General features: G+C 40.6%; 2 protein-coding genes across 4 annotated transcripts; one reads left to right on the top strand and one right to left on the bottom strand.

Annotated features, from left to right (window-relative positions):
- The first annotated feature begins 2,574 nt into the window (after positions 1–2,574).
- LOC123999711 (derlin-2) lies at positions 2,575–12,669 on the top strand. The gene is made up of 7 exons (XM_046305718.1): positions 2,575–2,797; positions 5,542–5,607; positions 5,788–5,861; positions 6,085–6,178; positions 8,399–8,594; positions 8,733–8,823; positions 12,165–12,669. The coding sequence occupies exons 1-7, from the start codon at positions 2,705–2,707 to the stop codon at positions 12,268–12,270; spliced, it is 720 nt and encodes a 239-aa protein (XP_046161674.1). The 5' UTR covers positions 2,575–2,704; the 3' UTR covers positions 12,271–12,669.
- A 515-nt stretch (positions 12,670–13,184) lies between these two features.
- On the bottom strand, positions 13,185–20,089 carry LOC123999712. 3 transcript variants are annotated; one of them, XM_046305719.1, is made up of 5 exons: positions 19,960–20,089; positions 14,892–15,010; positions 14,712–14,769; positions 14,374–14,473; positions 13,185–14,181 (listed from the first exon to the last, which is right to left on the bottom strand). In XM_046305719.1, exons 2-5 carry the CDS (start codon positions 15,001–15,003, stop codon positions 13,999–14,001), a joined length of 453 nt encoding a protein of 150 aa, XP_046161675.1. In that variant the 5' UTR covers positions 15,004–15,010; positions 19,960–20,089; the 3' UTR covers positions 13,185–13,998. The 3 variants fall into 3 exon arrangements, with proteins under 3 accessions (XP_046161675.1, XP_046161676.1, XP_046161677.1); XM_046305720.1 differs by having other exon boundaries at positions 13,185–14,183; positions 14,374–14,456; XM_046305721.1 differs by having other exon boundaries at positions 13,185–14,096; positions 14,374–14,456.
- Positions 20,090–20,271: the final 182 nt, after the last annotated feature.

Below are 20,271 nucleotides of genomic sequence, written 5' to 3'. Positions count from 1 at the left end.
CACCTGCACAGTATCGGTACATCTGAACATCACACCTGCGGGACAGGTACAGGATGGCAACAACAACTGCCCGAGTTACACCAGGAATGCACAATCCCTCCATCAGTGCTCAAAATGTCTGCAATAGGCAGAGAGAGGCTGGACTGAGGGCTTGTAGGCCTGTTGTAAAGAAGCTCCTCACCAGACATCACCAGCAACAAACTCACCGTTGCAGACCAGACAGGACAGGCAAAAAGTGCTCTTCACTGACAAGTCACGGTTTTGTCTCACCAGGGGTGATGGTCGGATTCGCGTTTATCGTCGAAGGAATGAGCATTACACAGAGGCCTGTACTCTGGAACGGGATCGATTTGGAGGTGGATGGTCCGTCATGGTCAGGGGTGGTGTGTCACAGCATCATCGGACTGAGCTTGTTGTCCTTGCAGGCAATCTCAAAGCTGTGAGTTACAGGGAAGACATCCTCCTCCCTCATGTGGTATCCTTCCTGCAGGCTCATCCTGACATGACCCTCCAGCATGGCAATGCCACTAGCCATACTGCTCTTTCTGTGCATGATTTCCTGCAAGACAGAAATGTCAGTGTTCTGCCATGGCCAGCAAAGAGCCCTGATCTCAATCCCATTGAACACGTCTGGGACCTGTTGGATCGGAGGGTGAGTGCTAGGGCCATTCCCCCCAGAAATGTCCGGGAACTTGCAGGTGCCATTGTGGAAGAGTTGGGTACCATCTCACGGGAAGAACTGGCAAATCTGGTGCAGTCCATGAGGAGGAGATGCACTGCAGTACTTAATGCAGCTGGTGGCCACACCAGATAGTGACTTCTAACGAGGTACACTGAAACCAATGGAAGCTGGAGAGAGAGGGGTGTTTGAGAAACAGAGAAAGGGCAGTGGCAGACAGTCAAAATATGGAGGTCAAGATAGCAAATGTGAAGATGGAGAACACAATGTCCTTGGCTAAGTAAAGGAAGGTGACAGTGGACAAAAGGCTGTTTGCTGAAAATGAAAAGGGTGGAGAAGGTGTGAGAGAAGAATGGAAGGAACCTCATACGGCATGGTTTGGAGTCAGCTTTGTCCAAAGCAGGCCAAGGAGAGGAATCAGACCAAGTAGCCTGAAAGGATGACAGGGGGAGATGGTCCAAGGATGGCCTACGAAACCTCTGGGATTAACAGGGTAAAAGATGGATGAAGGAGGAGGAGTTTGTGGGTGGGTTGCACCAAATTGTAATACATTTTTGATTAGACCTAATCTAGATTTTGTAAATATAGGTTTATAATTAATCAGATGTGTTGCACCACTTAATTTTAAATCTGTATTAGTTAATCTAAAGTTAAATCACTAAACTATGATTTGTGACACATGTCATAATGGATTCCCCATAGCCAATATGTTCAAATTCTATGGAAATAAACATGCACTGGAAGTGATGGGAGTTTACAGGGAGTGGGAGAGAAAGAATAGTGAAATGGAGAGAATGCAAAGGAAGAAAGAAGAGAAGTGGGCAAAAGAGAAGAGCGAAATCGAGAAGGGGATGAAGGAGCCAGAAATAAAGCTGTACCAGCTGCAGAATGTCCTGAGGTTCAGGAATGTCAATTTAAGTGTCATACTTAGGATTCAATAGATTAAATTGACTTCATGCTAGAGTAATAATAATATCGCAGATCACTGTCTTACATGGGATTTCTCTTTCAGATGCATCATTGTAAAGTTATGGAAATTAGAAGTGCTAAGAGAGTCAGGGCGAAACAGGAGAGGAAAGAGAGATGTTGGAGAATAACAAAGTAAAAGAGCTACTCAGAGCTAGAACAGAATAGAGTAAGGAACAAGTGAGGAAAAAGCCCACCTGGTGGATGTTGCGAGGAAATATAATGAAAGGAAACGGAGAGAAAGGGTGAAAAAAGGTGTTGAAAAGGGCATATGGCAAATAAAATCACATGGTGTACATCCCAGACTTCAAAGTGAGGAAGATGTAATGGAGATGGAAGAGTAAATACTGTCAGCTGTCATTGGTCAAGTTCTTTCATTTAGTGGAATACTTCATAAATAAAGTAATATGCGCAGTTATCTGCCCTTATTCATTGCCATATTGAAGAAAATACACACACAAAATATAAGTATAAGATGTAGATTAAAGGTGAATACGGTACAACGCAATGTATGTTAACTTTGTTGACATACTGAATATATTTTAAATACTGTATCTAACCTCGTGACGGATGAAAATCCGTTCCCATCTTGTCAAAACCTCACTCCCCTTCATCCTATTTGCTTTAAAGGCATACGCGGACCAATCAAAAAATGCCATCGTTTCATCGACTATGTGATTGACAGGTTTGTGGTTCGCTCACACCATTGGCTCACACAAAAAGAACGTGGACTGACAAACCAATGACATATCATAAAAACTCACAGCAACTCCCCTTTATGCCGCGTTCAAAACAACTTGGACATCTCCGACTTTGAGAGTTCAAAACAACTTCGCTATCGGAAGAAAAACGAGCTCCGACTCGGAAAAATCTATTTGAACGGTCACCCAACTCGGAATTCTAACTCGGGAACTCAGGCCTCTTTCTAGAGCTCCGAATTTCCGACCTGAAGGTCAGTGATGTCATGATTTGACAAGTTCCCAGTTGCTTTGAACGCGGCATTTTCTCACAATGTGATGACGTGTCAAGAATGTGCCGGAAGCCTTCAGTTAGTCCAAAATGGCTTACCAGACTTTTCAGCAGGAATATTTACAGATTCCTGTTGTAACTCGGGCATACACAACTGCCTGCGTCCTCACCACCGCTGCCGTGGTAAGATAGTAGAATTTAATCTGAAACATGTTCTTGTCGGCAATGGAGACAGGGTCAGGCGTTTAGCTGTGGATGTCAGTCTGCTAACTCACTAGCTTGCTGCTTTTAGCTAGCGCGTCGCTGACAAAACAGAAGTGCTAAAGACAGTACGGTAGTGAACATTAATTAGCTAGAGTGCTAGACAGCTGTGTTTGTGTCGCCAAATAATTGTTATTGACTGTAGTTGGGCTGTCACCGACCTTGATCGAATTGACCAAATGTGTGCAATGGTCAGTAGTTAGCTAAATTGACTGCAGCTGGTAGCGAAACTTCTCAATGTATGATTATCTGTGAACATAAGTGCATCTCGTAACGTTTACATTGCTGTTTTTTTGTGCGGTTTACTGCCGCAATCAAAACAACTGGGAACTCGAAGATCTCCGACTTCTGTGCGTTCAAAACAACTGGGAACTCGCGAAAAAAGAGCTCCGACAGAGATATTTTTTAAATGATATTCAACTCGGAATTCCGACCTGAATATCACTAACATAATGATTTGAATGGCTCACGAGTGGTCTAAGCCACTGCATCTCAGTGCAAGAGGGGTTCGAATCCAGGCTGTATCACATCCGGCCGTGGTTGGGAGTCCTTTAGGGCGGTGCACAATTGGCCAATCGTCGTCCAGGTTTGGCCGGGGTCATTGTAAATACAACTTTCCGAGTTCAATAAATCTTACATTTAAAATAAAAATGGACCTCTATTTTTTTCTGAGTTCCCAGTTGTTTTGAACGTAGCATACATCTAGCTAGCAAGACATCCATGCTAATGAGCAAGTCAGATCTCTCCTCCTAGTGGACTGTTTAATCAGGCTCTAATACATTCTAGGCTGCTATTTTCGATTATTTTAACTAGTTCTTAGGTGGAAAAGTACCCAATTGCCATACTTGAGTGAAAATAAAGATGCCTTAATAGAAAATGACTCAAGTGAAAGTCACCCAGTAAAATACTACTTAAGTAAAAGTATTTGGTTTTAAATATACTTAAGTATCATAAGTAAATGCAATTTCTAAATATACTTAAGTATCAAATCATTTCGAAATCCTTATATTGAGCAAACCGGAAGGCACCATTACATTTAAAAAAAACATATAGCCAGGTGCACACTCCAACACTTAGACATCATTTACAAATTAATCATTTGTATTTAGTGATTCTGCCAGATCAGAGTCAGTAGGGATGACCAGGGATGTTCTCTTGATAAGTGTGTAAATTTGACTATTTTCATGTCCTGCTAAGCATTCATTGTGTGATGAGTACTTTTGTGTTTCAGGGAAAATGTATGGAATAAAAAGTACATTACTTTCTTTAGGAATGTAGTGAAGTAAAAGTTGTCAAATATATAGAGTAAAGTACAGATATGTAAAGTTACTTTTTTTGTAAGTACTCTACACCACTGTATGAAAAATGATATATTCAGGCTGTTAAAAATAAATGTATTTATACAATGTTTGCTTTCAATCTTCAATAGCTCTTAAGACAGTGTGCCATGCCAAATCATATTTAATGAGCTTCAAAAGTATTGGGACAATTACTATTTTTTTGTTTGTTATTTTGGCTCTGTATTCAAACTCTTTGGATTGAAGTGCAGACTGTCAGCTTTCATTTGAGGGTAATTTCATCCATATCGGTTGAACAGTTTCAAAATTACAGCACGTTCTGTTCATAGACCAAAAAGTATAGGGGCAAATTCACTTACGTATGTTAAAGTAGTCAAAAGTTTAGTATTTGGTCCCATATTTCTAGCACATCGAGCTTGTGACTGCAAACTTGTTGGATGCATTTGCGTTGTGCCTTCAACAAAGTCTCTTGCATAGTTTGTTTTGTTTCAGTATGTTGCATTGAAAGTCTATTGTGTTGATTCGATCACAATTACCACAGTAAATGGAAATGTATATAGTGTTAACTAACAGAACTTCAACTTTCTAGTTTTCCCTATCTCGTGCTTCCCCACGTAGAGAGAACATTGCTGTATAATTTTTATTTGAAAGATTCTTTCTCGCTGATATGAAAGATTTATTTTTTAAATTTTAATTTTACCTTTATTGAACTAGGCAAGTCAGTTAAGAACAAATTCTTATTTTCAATGACTGCCTAGGAACAATGGGTTAACTGCCTTGTTCGGGGGCAGAATGACCGATTGGTACCCTGTCAGCTCGGGAACTTGCAACCTTTCGGTTACTATTTGAGGCGGCAGGGTAGCCTGATGGTTAGTGGTGGACTAGTAACCGAAAAGTTGCAAGATCAAATCCCCGAGATGACAAGGTAAAAATCTGTTGTTCTGCCTCTGAACAGGCACTGTTCCTAGGCAGTCATTGAAAATAAGAATTTGTTCTTAACTGACTTGCCTAGTTAAATAAAGGTTAAACAATTAAAAAATACATTACTACCCCAACGCTCTAACCACTAAGCTACCCTGCTGCCCCAGTCAAAGATGAGGACCGTGTGTTTCGAAAACCCGTTTTGCAAGCGATGATTATGGACGTTAAAACACAGCGTCGGAATTGGCCTGCGGTGGGCCACGATAACCGCTGAAAACCCTACGGAGAGAAGGGTTTTCGAAAGCTACCGTTTACCTTAGTTAAAGAGTTGCTGTTTAAAAGACTGTCAAGACTTGACTTAACGTTTTCTGACAAAAGATGAATCATCAGGTAGAACAGGTGAACTATTGATTCTAATGAAGACACTTTCTTTGCTCTCATCCTCAGCAATTAGAACTCATTACACCTTTCCAACTATACTTCAATCCTGATTTGATACTAAGGAATTATCAGGTGAGTACATGCAATTTGTCATTTAGCTACTGTATGATATAAAAATATTTAAAATATAAAAATGTAATTAAATCCCAAAATATATTTTAGAGTTTAATCTTAGGCCTGCTGTGTATAGGTGTAGCAGTTACAAAAAAACTGAGATGCAAGGTTGACTGATTTCACTGTTCTGTCTTGTAGGTATGGAGACTCATAACCAACTTTCTATTTTTTGGTCCAGTTGGCTTCAACTTCCTTTTCAATATGATTTTTTTGTATCCTTTTTCTGTTGCACATGTCTTGCCCTGAGTGTACTTGTGAAATGTATATTTTGTGTCCCTTTGATTGGAAGCACTATGCGACTCATAAAATACTTGTCTTGAGCAAGGCAAGCCATGTTTAATTTATTTTTAATCATGACAACTGTCTAATCATAGTGAATTCTAGGTTTAGTATTTGCTTTGCCCTTGCCAGATTACCTTAACCGTTGGCTTCCAGGTACCGATACTGTCGTATGCTGGAGGAGGGCTCTTTCAGGGGCCGCACCGCTGACTTTGTCTTTATGTTCCTCTTCGGTGGCCTTCTGATGACTGTATCCTTGTAACACTGTTACTTTCATGGTCTTAGATGATACCGCAGGAGTCGAGACATGTTCAGCACCACATAGACTTAATGTGCCTGTATTTGACATATTCTTAGCAAGCTTCTGATTGAGCTCTTACTAAGGCCTGCTGTTGTATAATGCTGTATGTGTGTACAGGAAATATGTAGGCCAATGTTATCCACAGGTGCCTTAATGAGAAGCTCTTACGCAACAGTCACATTCCTTGCCACCTGAATATATATATATGTACAGTGCCTTGTGAAAGTATTCGGCCCCCTTGAACTTTGCGACCTTTTGCCACATTTCAGGCTTCAAACATAAAGATAGAAAACTGTATTTTTTTGTGAAGAATCAACAACAAGAGGGACACAATCATGAAGTGGAACGACATTTATTGCATATTTCAAACTTTTTTAACAAATCAAAAACTGAAATTGGGTGTGCAAAATTATTCAGCCCCCTTAAGTTAATACTTTGTAGCGCCACCTTTTGCTGCGATTACAGTCGCTTGGGGTATGTCTATCAGTTTTGCACATCGAGAGACTGGAATTTTTTCCCATTCCTCCTTGCAAAACAGCTCGAGCTCAGTGAGGTTGGATGGAGAGCATTTGTGAACAGCAGTTTTCAGTTCTTTCCAAAGAATCTCGATTGGATTCAGGTCTGGACTTTGACTTGGCCATTCTAACACCTGGATATGTTTATTTTTGAACCATTCCATTGTAGATTTTGCTTTATGTTTTGGATCATTGTCTTGTTGGAAGACAAATCTCCGCCCCAGTCTCAGGTCTTTTGCAGACTCCATCAGGTTTTCTTCCAGAATGGTCCTGTATTTGGCTCCATCCATCTTCCCATCAATTTGAACCATCTTCCCTGTCCCTGCTGAAGAAAAGCAGGCCCAAACCATGATGCCGCCACCACCATGTTTGACAGTGGGGATGGTGTGTTCAGGGTGATGGGCTGTGTTGCTTTTACGCCAAACATAACGTTTTGCATTGTTGCCAAAAAGTTCAATTTTGGTTTCATCTGACCTGCACCTTCTTCCACATGTTTGGTGTGTCTCCCAGGTGGCTTGTGGCAAACTTTAAACAACACTTTTTATGGATATCTTTAAGAAATGGCTTTCTTCTTGCCACTTCCATAAAGGCCAGATTTGTGCAATATACGACTGATTGTTGTCCTATGGGCAGAGTCTCCCACCTCAGCTGTAGATCTCTGCAGCTCATCCAGAGTGATCATGGTCCTCTTGGATGCCTCTCTGATCAGTCTTCTCCTTGTATGAGCTGAAAGTTTAGAGGGACGGCCAGGTCTTGGTAGATTTGCAGTGGTCTGATACTCCTTCCATTTCAATATTATCGCTTGCACAGTGCTCCTTGAGATGTTTAAAGCTTGTGAAATCTTTTTGTATCCAAATCCGGCTTTAAACTTCTTCACAACAGTATCTCGGACCTGCCTGGTGTGTTCCTTGTTCTTCATGATGCTCTCTGCGCTTTTAACGGACCTCTGAGACTATCACAGTGCAGGTGCATTTATACGGAGACTTGATTACACACAGGTGGATTGTATTTATCATCATTAGTCATTTAGGTCAACATTGGATCATTCAGAGATCCTCACTGAACTTCTGGAGAGAGTTTGCTGCACTGAAAGTAAAGGGGCTGAATAATTTTGCACGCCCAATTTTTCAGTTTTTGATTTGTTAATTTAAAAAAAAAAAAATCCAATAAATGTCATTCCACTTCATGATTGTGTCCCACTTGTTGTTGATTCTTCACAAAAAAATACTGTTTTATATCTTTGTTTGAAGCCTGAAATGTGGCAAAAGGTCGCAAAGTTCAAGGGGGCCGAATACTTTCGCAAGGCACTGTATATATATTTTATTTATTTATTTATTGTTAGGCTAGTTGTCAAACCTGAGAATCAATTGGTTGATTGTCTGCAGTTGGCAACAGGTAGCCTAGAGGTTAAGAGCTTTGCGCCAGTAACTGACTGGTCGCTGGTTCGAATCCTCAAGCCGACAAGTTCAGCCCCCCGCACCGCTCTGATTCAGAGGGGTTGGGTTAAATGCAGAATACACATCTTGGTTGAATGCATTCAGTTGTGCAACTGACTAGGTATCCCCTTTCCTAAGTTAGGGTAAATCAACTCAAATAATGCTGTATGCCACAATTCAATCCACCAATTACTTTTTTTCTCAGTAAAAGCACAAAGATATTTGGCACCTTTGTGAGTCTGGTGTTCTTGGGCCAAGCCTTCACCATCATGCTGGTGTACGTGTGGAGCAGGCGTAACCCCAACGTTCGCATGAACTTCTTTGGCCTGCTGAACTTTCAGGCACCCTTTCTCCCTTGGGTGCTCATGGGATTCTCTCTGCTGCTGGGCAACTCCATCATTGTGGATTTACTAGGTACCAGTCGCTCTAACCACCATAGCAAATTTCTGTAATGCGTCAATGTTATTAAGGACTTGAAGATCAACAATGTTGCCTTATTGACCATTGAGGAGTGGTGACTAGTCGGGTCAATGCTGTGTTCCCTTCCCTAAGGTATCGCTGTGGGTCATGTGTACTTCTTTCTGGAAGATGTGTTCCCAAACCAGCCAGGTGGTGGCAGATGGCTCAAGACTCCATTTTTTCTGTAAGTTTGGTATGGTTCTAGTACAGTCCAATAATGAATTTGTCTTATGATAGAAACTGCAGTGTTTACCCCACAAGTCTGCTGAGAGATGGTGATGTTGCTGGAGAGATGGGGGGCACAAACAAATAGCAGTAAGCTTGATACAGAGTTAACAATAGTTACTAATATATGGAAATTGCTAACATTAACAATGTTGTAACCAATGTTTTGACATGGTGTTCTGAAGGTATGCTGTCCTTGCGAGTGGTCGTGACAATGTTGTCTATGCTGATTGGTATTATTCCAGAAAAGGAAGAGCATATCAATAACTCTTAATGAAAGTTGAAATATACCATTCATTTATCAGATGAGTAAAGAATGTATGTACAGTTGAAGTTGGAAGTTTGCATACACTTAGGTTGGAGTCATTAAAACTCGTTTTTCAACCACTCCACAAATTTCTTGGTAACAAACTATAGTTTTGGCAAGTCAGTTGTGTCATGCACAAAGTAGATGTCCTAAGTAATTTTTCCAACAATTGTTTACAGACAGGTTATTTAATTTATAATTCACCGTATCACAATTCCAGTGGGTCAGAAGTTTACATACACTAAGTTGACTGTGCCTTTAAACAGCTTGGAAAATTCCAGAAAATGTTGTCATGACTTTAGAAGCTTCTGAACATCATTTGAGTCAATTGGAGGTGTACCTGTGAGGTATTTCAAGGCCTACCTTCAAACTCAGTGCCTCTTTGCTTGACATCATGGGGAAATCAGCCAATAAAAATTGTAGACCTCCACAAGTCTGGTTCATCCTTGGGAGCAATTTCCAAATGCCTGAAGGTACCAAGTTCGTCTGTACAAACAATAGTACGCAAGTATAAACACCATGGGACTACGCAGCAATCATACCGCTCAGGAAGAAGACTCGTTCTGTCTCCTAGAGGTTAACGTACTTTGGTGTGAAAAGTGCAAATCAATCCCAGAACAACCGCAAAGGACCTTGTGAAGATGCCGGAGGAAACAGGAACAGAAGTATCTATATCCACAGTAAAACGAGTCCTATATTAACATAACCTGAAAGGCCGCTCAGCAAGGAAAAAGCCACTGCTCCAAAACTGCCATAAAGCCAGACTACAGTTTGCAACTGCACATAGGGACAAAGATTGTACTTTTTGGAGAAATGTCCTCTGGTCTGATGAAACAGAAATAGAACTTAGGCCATCATGACCATTGTTATGTTTGGAGGAAAAAGGGAAGCTTGCAAGCCGAAGAACACCATCCCAACTATGATGCACGGGGGTGGCAGCATCATGCAGGAGGGACTGGTGCACTTCACAAAATAGATGGCATCATGAGGAAGGAAAATGATGTGGATATATTCAAGAAACCTCTCAAGACATCAGTCAGGAAGTTAAAGCTTGGTCGCAAATGGGTCTTCCAAATGGACAATGACCCCAAGCATACTTCCAAAGTTGTGGAAAAATGGCTTAAGGAGAACAAAGTCAAGGTATTGGTGTCGCCTTCACAAAGCCCTGACCTCAATCCCATAGAAAATTTGTGGGCAGAACTGAAAAAGTGTGTGAAAGCACACCTGACTCAGTTACACCAGCTCTGTCAGGAGGAATGGGCCAAAATTCACTCTACTTATTGTGGGAAGCTTGTGGAAGGCTACACAACGTTTGACCCAAGTTAAACTATTTAAAGGCAATGCTACCAAATACTAATTGAGTGTATGTAAACTTCTGACCCACTGGGAATGTGATGAAAGAAATAAAATCTGAAATAAATCACTCTACTATTATTCTGACATTTCACATTCTTAAAATAGTGGTGATCCTAACTGACCTAAGACGGATAATTTTTACTAGGATTATAAATGTCAGGAATTGTGAAAAGCTGACATTAAATGTATTTGGCTAAGGTGTATGTAAACTTCTGACTTCAACTGTATGTATGTATCTTAAGCATATTGCACTGTTTTATTTGGTATACAGTGCATTTGGAAAGTATTCAGACCCCTTGACTTTTTCCATGTTTTGTTACAGCCTTATTCTATAATAATATAATATATGCCATTTAGCAGACGCTTTTATCCAAAGCGACTTGTGTGCATACATTCTACGTATGGGTGGTCCCGGGAATCGAACCCACTACCCTGGCGTTACAAGCGCCATGCTCTACCAACTGAGCTACAGAAGGACCACATTCTAAAATTGATTGAATTGTTTTGTTTTTCTCATCAATCTACATACAATAACCCATAATGACGAAGCAAAAACAGGTTTAGATTTTTGTGCAAAAAAAAAAAAGAAACATTTACATAAGTATTCAGACCCTTTACTCAGTGCTTTGAAGCACCTTTGGCAGCAATTACAGCCTCAAGGATTCTTGGGTATTACGCTATAAGCTTAGCACACTTGTATTTGGGGAGTTTCTCACATTTTTCTATGCAGATTCTCTAAAGCTCTGTTAGGTTGGATGGGGAGTGTTGCTGCACAGCAGTGTCGTCTGCGAGTCTTTAGGTGCCATTTGGCAAACTCCAAGCCGGCTGTCATGTGCATTTTACTGAGGAGTGGCTTCCGTCTGGCCACTCTACCATTAAAGGCCTGATTGGTGGAGTGCTGCAGAGATTGTTGTTCTCGCATCTCCACAGAGGAACTCTGGAGGTCTGGCAGAGTGACCATCGGGTTCTTAGTCACCTCCCTGACCAAGGCCCTTCTCCCCCGATTTCTCAGTTTGGCTGGGCAGCCAGCTCTTGGAAGAGTCTTTGTTGTCGCAAACTAATTCCATTTAAGAATGATGGAGGCCACTGTGTTCTTGGGGACCTTCAATGCTGCAGAAATGTTTTGGTACCCTTCCCCGGATCTGTGTCTCGACACAATCCTGTCTTGGAGGTCTATGGACAATTCCTTCGACCTCATGGCTTGGTTTTTGCTTTGACATGACTGTCATCCGTGGGACCTTTTTTTATATTGACAGGTGTGTGTGCCTTTCCGTATCATGTCCAATCAATTGAATTTACCACAGATGGACTCCAAGTTGTAGAAACATCTCAAGGATGCTCAATGGAAACAGGATGCACCTGAGCTTAATTTCGAGTCTCTTAGCAAAGAGTCTGAATACTTATATAAATAAGGTATGTTTTTTAATGAAAATATATATACTTTTTGCTTTGTCATTATGGGGTTGTGTGTGTGTGTGTGTGTGTGTGTGTGTGTGGACTGATGAGGAAAACAATTTAATCCATTTTAGAGTAAGGCTGCAACATAACAAAATGTGGAAAAGGTCGAGGGGTCTGAATATTTTCGTGAATGCAATGTATGTAGATCCTTCACCTGTCTGTAATTCTCTCTCTCACAGTAAGATGCTGTTTGACACTCCAGAGGAGGATGCCAACTACAACCCTCTTCCCGAAGAGCGTCCGGGGGGGTTCGCCTGGGGAGAGGGACAGCGCCTCGGGGGTTAATCTAGCCCCCCACCACAGGATCACTTTATAATGGACTTTTCCACAGTGAGAGACCGAGGGACAAACTTGGTCTTTTTTTCTGACTTGTTTCTCTAGTTCTGGATGGAAAACGCCAATCTCCAACCAGAGCTTTTCAGAGATTGTTGTGTGACTTACATCTCCCTCAAACTGTTCAATAAGCCAGACTGTCACTTTAAGACCACGTGAGTGGACATAACAGGAAGTGACTTTTGATGGTTAACCTTTGGTTGCGTTGAGATTTGGCTTTATCTCTGTGGGGAAAAAATGAGGCTCAACAATATTGTCAAATGATGGGAAACGGTGGAAGAAAAATCTGAATGAATTCAGATTGAGTGTTTTCTTTTACTTTTTAAAAAGAATAAACGTGTGGCATATGTAGATAATGCTGGAGATATTTTCTTTGTACATTTTCTGCAGTGTTGCATCAGTTGAAGCAAGTTTTTCTGTAAGGAGTTCCATAATGAAATTAGAAATGTATTCAGTCATTTGATTCCAGTACCAAAAGAGTGCTTAGATGCACTAGGATCAACAATGTGAGAACGCTTACGTAACTTACATTGTTTATTACAACTGTAGAAAACATGTACTGTGGACAAATCAAATAAGCATACGTTACTCTATAGTACTGCCCTCATTGCAGTGTGGAAGGAAGGGGGAGTCAATTTGACCGACCATTGTGTTGCATGCCAGGCTTCTAGGCTCGACAAGAGACTAGCCATTTTGAAACTCCTGCAACAAACCCTTCAGTATTCAAATTGAAACTAAACGGCTTCTCTTTTTTTTAAAGTTTCGGTTACATACAGTAAGTAGTATACGCTTCACTTTTTTGCAGTTCTTTACCTTTATGGCAGGGCTTATAGATTTACATTTGTATTTTAATCAATACAGATTTTGAAATGCTTATTGTTTGTTTCATTGTCAATAACCAGAGGATCTAATCTTTAACTTAAATTAAGTCACTGGTGGACAAGGAAAGTCACCTTTTTCTCCCATTTCTATTCTTACACGATCTGATCTGTTTGAAACCTTTTACAGTTATTGGTTTCATAAAACATGGCAAGGTCTGCAGCTTCATGATCCATAGTGAGCTAAGAGCATAAGTACACAGTTGTAAACACAATCTAACATCGATGATTCCTAGAACTACAGGGTTTTAACAACTATGCTGGTTTGTAAACTCAGCAAGCCTCAGAGTTTACTACTTAGATGTAAAGACTGAGCAAAATGATTAAATATACCACTTCACTTGTGTTGATTCCTGATACAACTGGTTTGGTCTATGGGATTTAAAAAGTTAGCAAAACCACCACCATTGACAATCATATGGTACTAGGTAATCAATAAGATTGTTAATTTTCTGTGCACCATTATATTATGTTCAATTGAAACTACACAGCTTAATTTTTTTCTGCTAACTACAACATAATAGTTTCAGTTACATGGTATACCCTGAAACACAAATTGTGTTATTCTTAAAAGTAAGAAATTGTCCATTGTTACAAGAGAGCTTTTTGGTAAATACCAGAAAGCTATACTTTAGTCTTATGCAAACTGGTAAAGCATTGCCAAATAAATGATTTAAACATGAAGCCGTATCAGCCAAGGGATAGTCGTATTTCTGCAGAACATCTATTTTTGGCTAGTAGGAGTATACATTACATATGTACCACAACAGTGTCTTTAGTATAGTCTCCGTTGCCTCTGGCTTTATCCCAGATCATCATAGTCCTCCTCGATCTGACAGTCTGCTCCGATGTCATCGTAGTCCTCTGGAATGCCGTCATTGTCCTTACACACCAGTGTCTCTGTGTGATGGTACGGTGGAGGAGGGGCATTGTCATCTACTTTCACATAGTCAGGTAGCCCTACAAGGTTCTCATAGCTTTCAGTCTCTGGAAAGCAAAGACGCACATTATTGACAGTTGAGGCTGATGTTGTACAGGGCCTAAAAAGTGTTACTGTGGGCTTAAAAGGTTCCTATTGGGAATGTTTCAACACAACAGCTTATCCTTGTGTAATATTACTCCCAATGTGTGCTTATGATTGCATTTCAAGGCTTATTGAATTAAATCTGATGCTTACTGGGACAGGATGTGAGAAACTGAGTCCTGGGTGGTAAAGGAGGCAAATCATCCTCCAGATCTTTGAGATGATATTTGCTGCTTCTGGATGGGGGAGAAACCTGAGAAATTAGATCTCCACTTTGGAAAATACTTTTTACAAAACCCCTCCCTTCCCTGGACTACTAAGAATGCTTAAAACAACTTGCATAAATTGAATCAAAGGTTCTAGGGATAGAGGACCAAACTTGTGGTTTTAATTGTGATAATGAATGATGAGGCAACAAATTCAACTACTATAAGTGTCAATAGAAACGTAGGTTACATCTACATCAGCTGAAAATAGTACAAGAGACTTACTGGGCATAATACTGAGGCGTAGTGCGACTTGGTGTATTTGTATTGTATTGTTCAGCAGCTGTAGAAAAGATAAGACTGTTGATACAATACTTTTAAAAGACAGTTCATATAAGTAGAGAAATGGATCTGTAACGCTCACAATAATGCTTCTGATGTAATAGTGTAATTGAAAATACTTACCTTTCTTGGAAATACACTGGTTGATAAGAATGAAGATGAGACCTATTACCATGGAAACAAAAATCATTCCAAGAACCACCCACAGCCAGAAGAGATCCCGTAAAGGTTCCATGAGTGATCTAGTCCACAGTGCACAAAAGAGCCCAAATATACATGTAAGTAATTGATAATGACCTCTCACAAAATTCCATAGAAATGGCTTCTTGGAAGATTTTGCAAGAGGTGTAACTTGTTAAAAAAGAAATGTTTGATTGCACATAATTTTAACACATGTTCAACTTCATAAAAACATTTTTTCCCTAAGTGCCAGATAAATTAACAGGTTTGACTGTAACAGGGTTGACAATTTCATGTTAAATCAGCCATCAAACCCCTTGTGACGGGGAATCAAAGCTTGTGTGCAAAAGGGAGTGGCAATTGAATGCAAGCTACACAAAGAATTTAAAAGAAATGTCTAGCCTGTGTATGGGTAACAGGGTTGATGTGTTATATTCGACGTGCTCAGTTTCCCACCACAAAACACCAGAAAATGGCCATAAAGAGTAAAACCAGGTTACTTGCGTCTAATGTGAATTGACTAATTACAGTGCATTCGAAAAATATTCAGACCCCTTGACTTTTTCCACATTTTGTTACATTAGTCTTATTCTAAAATTATTCTAAAAAGTATACAACACTCCATAATGATAAAGCAAAAACTGTTTTGAAATTTCAATCCAAAATTCAATATAAAAAATGTAAATATCACATTTACCTACAGTTGAAGTCGGAAGTTTACATACACCTTAGCCAAATATATTTAAACTCAGTTTTTCACAATTCCTGACACTTAATCCTAGTAAACATTCCCTGTCTTAGGTCAGGTAGGATCACCACTTTATTTAAAGAATGTGAAATGTCAGAATAATAGTAGAGTAATTTATTTCAGCTTTCTTTCTTTCATCACATTCCCAGTGGGTCAGAAGTTTATGTACACTCAATTAGTATTTGGTAACACTGCCTTTAAATTGTTTAACTTGGGTCAAATGTTTCGGGCAGTCTTCCACAGGATTCCCACAATAAGTTGGATGAATCTTGACCCATTCCTCCTGACAGAGCTGATGTAACTGAGTCAGGTTTGTAGGCCTCCTTGCTCACACATGATCTTTCAGTTCTGCCCACACATTTTCCATAGGATTGAGGTCAGGGCTTTGTGATGGCCACTCCAATACCTTGACTTTGTTGTCCTTAAGCCGTTTTGCCACATTTAACATTTACTTTTAAGTAATTTAGCAGACGCTCTTATCCAGAGCGACTTACAAATTGGTGGGGGGGGGTGAGAAGGATTACTTTATCCTATCCTAAGTATTCCTTAAAGAGGTGGGGTTTCAGGTGTCTCCGGAAGGTGGTGATTGACTCCGCTGTCCTGGCGTCGTGAGGGAGTTTGTTCCACCATTGGGGAGCCAGAGCAGCGAACAGTTTTGACTGGGCTGAGCGGGAACTGTACTTCCTCAGTGGTAGGGAGGCGAGCAGGCCAGAGGTGGATGAACGCAGTGCCCTTATTTGGGTGTAGGGCCTGATCAGAGCCTGGAGGTACTGAGGTGCCGTTCCCCTCACAGCTCTGTAGGCAAGCACCATGGTCTTGTAGCGGATGCGAGCTTCAACTGGAAGCCAGTGGAGAGAGCGGAGGAGCGGGGTGACGTGAGAGAACTTGGGAAGGTTGAACACTAGACGGGCTGCGGCGTTCTGGATGAGTTGTAGGGGTTTAATGGCACAGGCAGGGAGCCCAGCCAACAGCGAGTTGCAGTAATCCAGACGGGAGATGACAAGTGCCTGGATTAGGACCTGCGCCGCTTCCTGTGTGAGGCAGGGTCGTACTCTGCGGATGTTGTAGAGCATGAACCTACAGGAACGGGCCACCGCCTTGATGTTAGTTGAGAACGACAGGGTGTTGTCCAGGATCACGCCAAGGTTCTTAGCGCTCTGGGAGGAGGACACAATGCAGTTGTCAACCGTGATGGCGAGATCAAGGAACGGGCAGTCCTTCCCCGGGAAGGCCACAACATTGGAAGTATGCTTGGGGTCATTGTCCATTTGGAAGACCCATTTGCAACCAAGCTTTAACTTCCTGACTGATGTCTTGAGATGTTTCTTCAATATATACACAATTTTCCTGCTTCAAGATGCCATCTATTTTGGTGAAGTGCACCAGTCCCTCCTGCAGCAAAGCACTCCCACAACATGATGCTGCCACACCTGTGCTTCACGGTTGGGATGGTGTTCTTTGGCTTGCAAGCTTCCCCCTTTTTCCTCCAAACATAGCAATGGTCATTATGGCCAAACAGTTCTATTTTTGTTTCATCAGACCAGAGGACATTTCTCCAAAAAGTGTGATCTTTGTTTCCATGTGCAGTTACAAACCGTAGTCTGGCTTTTTTATGGCGGTTTTGAAGCAATGGCTTCCTTGCTGAGCGGCCTTTCAGGTTATGTCGATATAGGACTCGTTTTACTGTGGATATAGATATTTTGTCCCTGTTTCCTCCAGCTTCTTCACAAGGTCCTTTGCTGTTGTTCTGGGATTGATTTACACTTTTCGCACCAGAGTACATTTGTCTCTAGGAGACAGAACGCGTCTCCTTACTGAGCTGTATGACAGCTGCGTGGTCCCGTGGTGTTTATACTTGCGTACTATTGTTTGTACAGATGAACGTGGCACCATCAGGCATTTGGAAATTGCTCCCAAGGATGAACCAGACTTGTGGAGGTCTACAATGCTTTTCTGAGGCCTTTTGATTTTCCCATGATGTCAAGCAAAGATGCACTGAGTTTGAAGATAGCCCTTGAAATACATCCACAGGCACAGGTACAACAATTATGTCAATTAGCCCATCAGAAGCTTCTAAAGACATTACATAATTTTCTGGAATTTTCCAAGCTTTTTAAAGGCACAGTCAACTTGGTGTATGTTAACTTCTGACCCACTGGAATTAAGTGAAATAATCTGTCTGTAAACAATTGTTGTAAGAATGACTTGTGTCATGCACAAAGTAGATATGCTAACCGACTTGCCAAAACTACAGTTTGTTACCAAGAAATTTGTGGAGTGGTTGAAAAGCAAGTTTTAATGACTACAACCTAAGTGTATGTAAACTTCCGAGTTCAACTGTAATTATTCAGACGCTTTACTCAGTACTTTGTTGAAGCACATTTTAGCAGCAATTAGAGCCTCGAGTCTTCTTGGGTATGACGCTACAAGCTTGGCACACCTGCTTCTGGGGAGTTTCTCACATTCTTCTCTGTAGATCCTCACATGCTCTGTCAGGTTGGATGGAGAGTGCCGCTGCACAGCTATTTTCAGGGTTCAAGTCCGGTCCTGGCTGGGCCACTCAATGCTGCAGAAATGTTTTTGTACCCTTTCCTAGATCTGTGGCTCGACACAATCCTGTCTCGGACCTCTACGGACAATGACTTGGTTTTTGCCTGAAATGCACTGTCAACTGTGGGACCTTTTATATTGACAGGGGTGTGCCTTTCAAAATCAATTACAATCAATTGCATTTACCACAGGTGGACTCCAAGTTGTAGAAACCTCCTAAGGATGATCAATGGAAACAGAACGCACCTGAGCTCAATTTAAAGTCTCCTAGCAAAGGGTCTGAATACTTATGAAAATAAGGTATTTAAAAAATAAATACATCGAAAAACCTGTTTACGCATGTCATTATGGTGTATTGTGTGTAGATTGATGAGGACAAACTTTTAAAAAATCAATTTTAGAATAAGGCTGTAACGTAACACCATTTGGAAAAAGGGAAAGGGTCTGATCTTTCCAAATGCACTGTAGATGTTCAATGTTTGAAAGGATTAGTTGCACTATATTAAAATTAGAGTTCAGCTCACATAACAGGATTAATCTTAAAATGAGGGACAGACTTAAATGAATCACTAATCTCATGAAATAAAGAAATCTTCAGAAATGACTGTCAAATCAACAAAATAACTATGACGTTACAAACTTGGTGAAATGTTAGGTTTAAGTGGGTTAAATCTTCCTAGAAGTCAGAGGGTGCACGGGGGGAAATGTCAAGATACTAAAACGTTTCTGCTTTAGCATGTCTTTGGAACGACCTAATACAAGTAAATAACTGATGGGCACCTACATCAACATCGTTCTGCATTTCTGCCTTTTCTCCATGAAATGTCACTTCCCCATTTCTGAACTGGCCAAGTCTTGTGGTTATTTTAGCCTACACTGTATAAGAGCAGTGTTGACATGCCACTTATTACTGTCATTGTTTTCCATTGAAGCAGACTGTTTTATTATCTCTATAATTGATCAATAAAAAAAGTGTAGACAATTGTACTAAACTAAAGGGGAAAGGTGATTAGATTTTTACATAATCTCATTCTTCGTTTTTTTTTGACAATCACGCTCATCCTGAGCACCTTTACATGCACCTAATACTACATTTCTATCTTAGCTGTAATGGAAGTTAAGTTCATACATTTCCCATGAACTGTGTTTGCCACAGACACAGCTGGTAAATGGTACTAATTCACACTTATCTCTGTGACCAGAGTTTGATGTAAATGACCGATGTTTATCAGACAACATGCACAACATCCTTTCACAGCTGCATACCTTTTTATAGAACTAAATAACTTCCGGCAATGTACTTTTTCTAAGAAGTTCTAGTCTGAGAGAGAGATGATGTATTCACAATTAAAAGGTGTTGCAGAGTAGGCTGTTGTTAAATTGTTATTTATTTATTCTATCTTAAATGAATAATAAATTAATGAATGATAAATAAGACCTTTATGGTAGTAAACTACCATTACCAACAGTAATTATCATACAAAATAAACCCCCAACCTGCCTCCATAGGTTATGGTTATTCTTACAAAATAACAGCACTATAATCAAACAATAACAATATCACCTATTGCATTTATTGACAATTAGGTTCTATGGTCAGCACAGTTTTATAGTACGCCATAGCCTAGAAGAAAATATTTAGCTGACAATGAAGTATTTCTTTGTTCTCATGACAATAGAATACACCTCTCAAATAGATGGCACATGCCTTACCTTACAAGGAAAGTCGAACAGCTGAAAACTAGGATTGTGTGGGTCAATGATATTCTTAGTTCTAAGCTGTGTACAGAAGATAGGGAGACTCTTATGGGATCATGATTCACTTCTGAGGTCTGAGGCTTCAGCCAACTCATTTCCTCTCAGTCATATTAAAAGGAACTACCCATACCCATCACTCTGCTGCATGCAGTGTGTGTGTGTGTGTGTGTGTGTGTGATAAAGGGAAAATGAATAAAAGGACCGATAAGGTCTACCATGTGCCGTGGTTACTAAGCAATGCTGCTGCAACCTCGTGTTGGAAAGTTG

This window comes from Oncorhynchus gorbuscha, linkage group LG16 (genome assembly GCF_021184085.1).
Source record: "Oncorhynchus gorbuscha isolate QuinsamMale2020 ecotype Even-year linkage group LG16, OgorEven_v1.0, whole genome shotgun sequence".
NCBI classification, from domain to species: domain Eukaryota; kingdom Metazoa; phylum Chordata; class Actinopteri; order Salmoniformes; family Salmonidae; genus Oncorhynchus; species Oncorhynchus gorbuscha.
Note: the sequence above shows the minus strand (reverse complement) of the source record. Positions and strands in the feature narration are given on the sequence as shown.

Bases quoted from the DNA above. Each gene is read 5' to 3' on its own strand.
- LOC123999711 (XM_046305718.1), top strand. From the start codon at position 2,705: ATGGCTTACCAGACTTTTCAGCAGGAATATTTACAGATTCCTGTTGTA. The intron at 5,608-5,787 runs GTGAGTACATGC...TCTGTCTTGTAG, and splicing joins TGATACTAAGGAATTATCAG to GTATGGAGACTCATAACCAA. The intron at 6,179-8,398 runs GTATCCTTGTAA...AAAAGCACAAAG, and splicing joins TCGGTGGCCTTCTGATGACT to ATATTTGGCACCTTTGTGAG.
- LOC123999712 (XM_046305719.1), bottom strand. From the start codon at position 15,003: ATGGAACCTTTACGGGATCTCTTCTGGCTGTGGGTGGTTCTTGGAATG. The intron at 14,770-14,891 runs GTAAGTATTTTC...TCTTTTCTACAG, and splicing joins CCAGTGTATTTCCAAGAAAG to CTGCTGAACAATACAATACA. The intron at 14,474-14,711 runs GTAAGTCTCTTG...CTAATTTCTCAG, and splicing joins ACGCCTCAGTATTATGCCCA to GTTTCTCCCCCATCCAGAAG.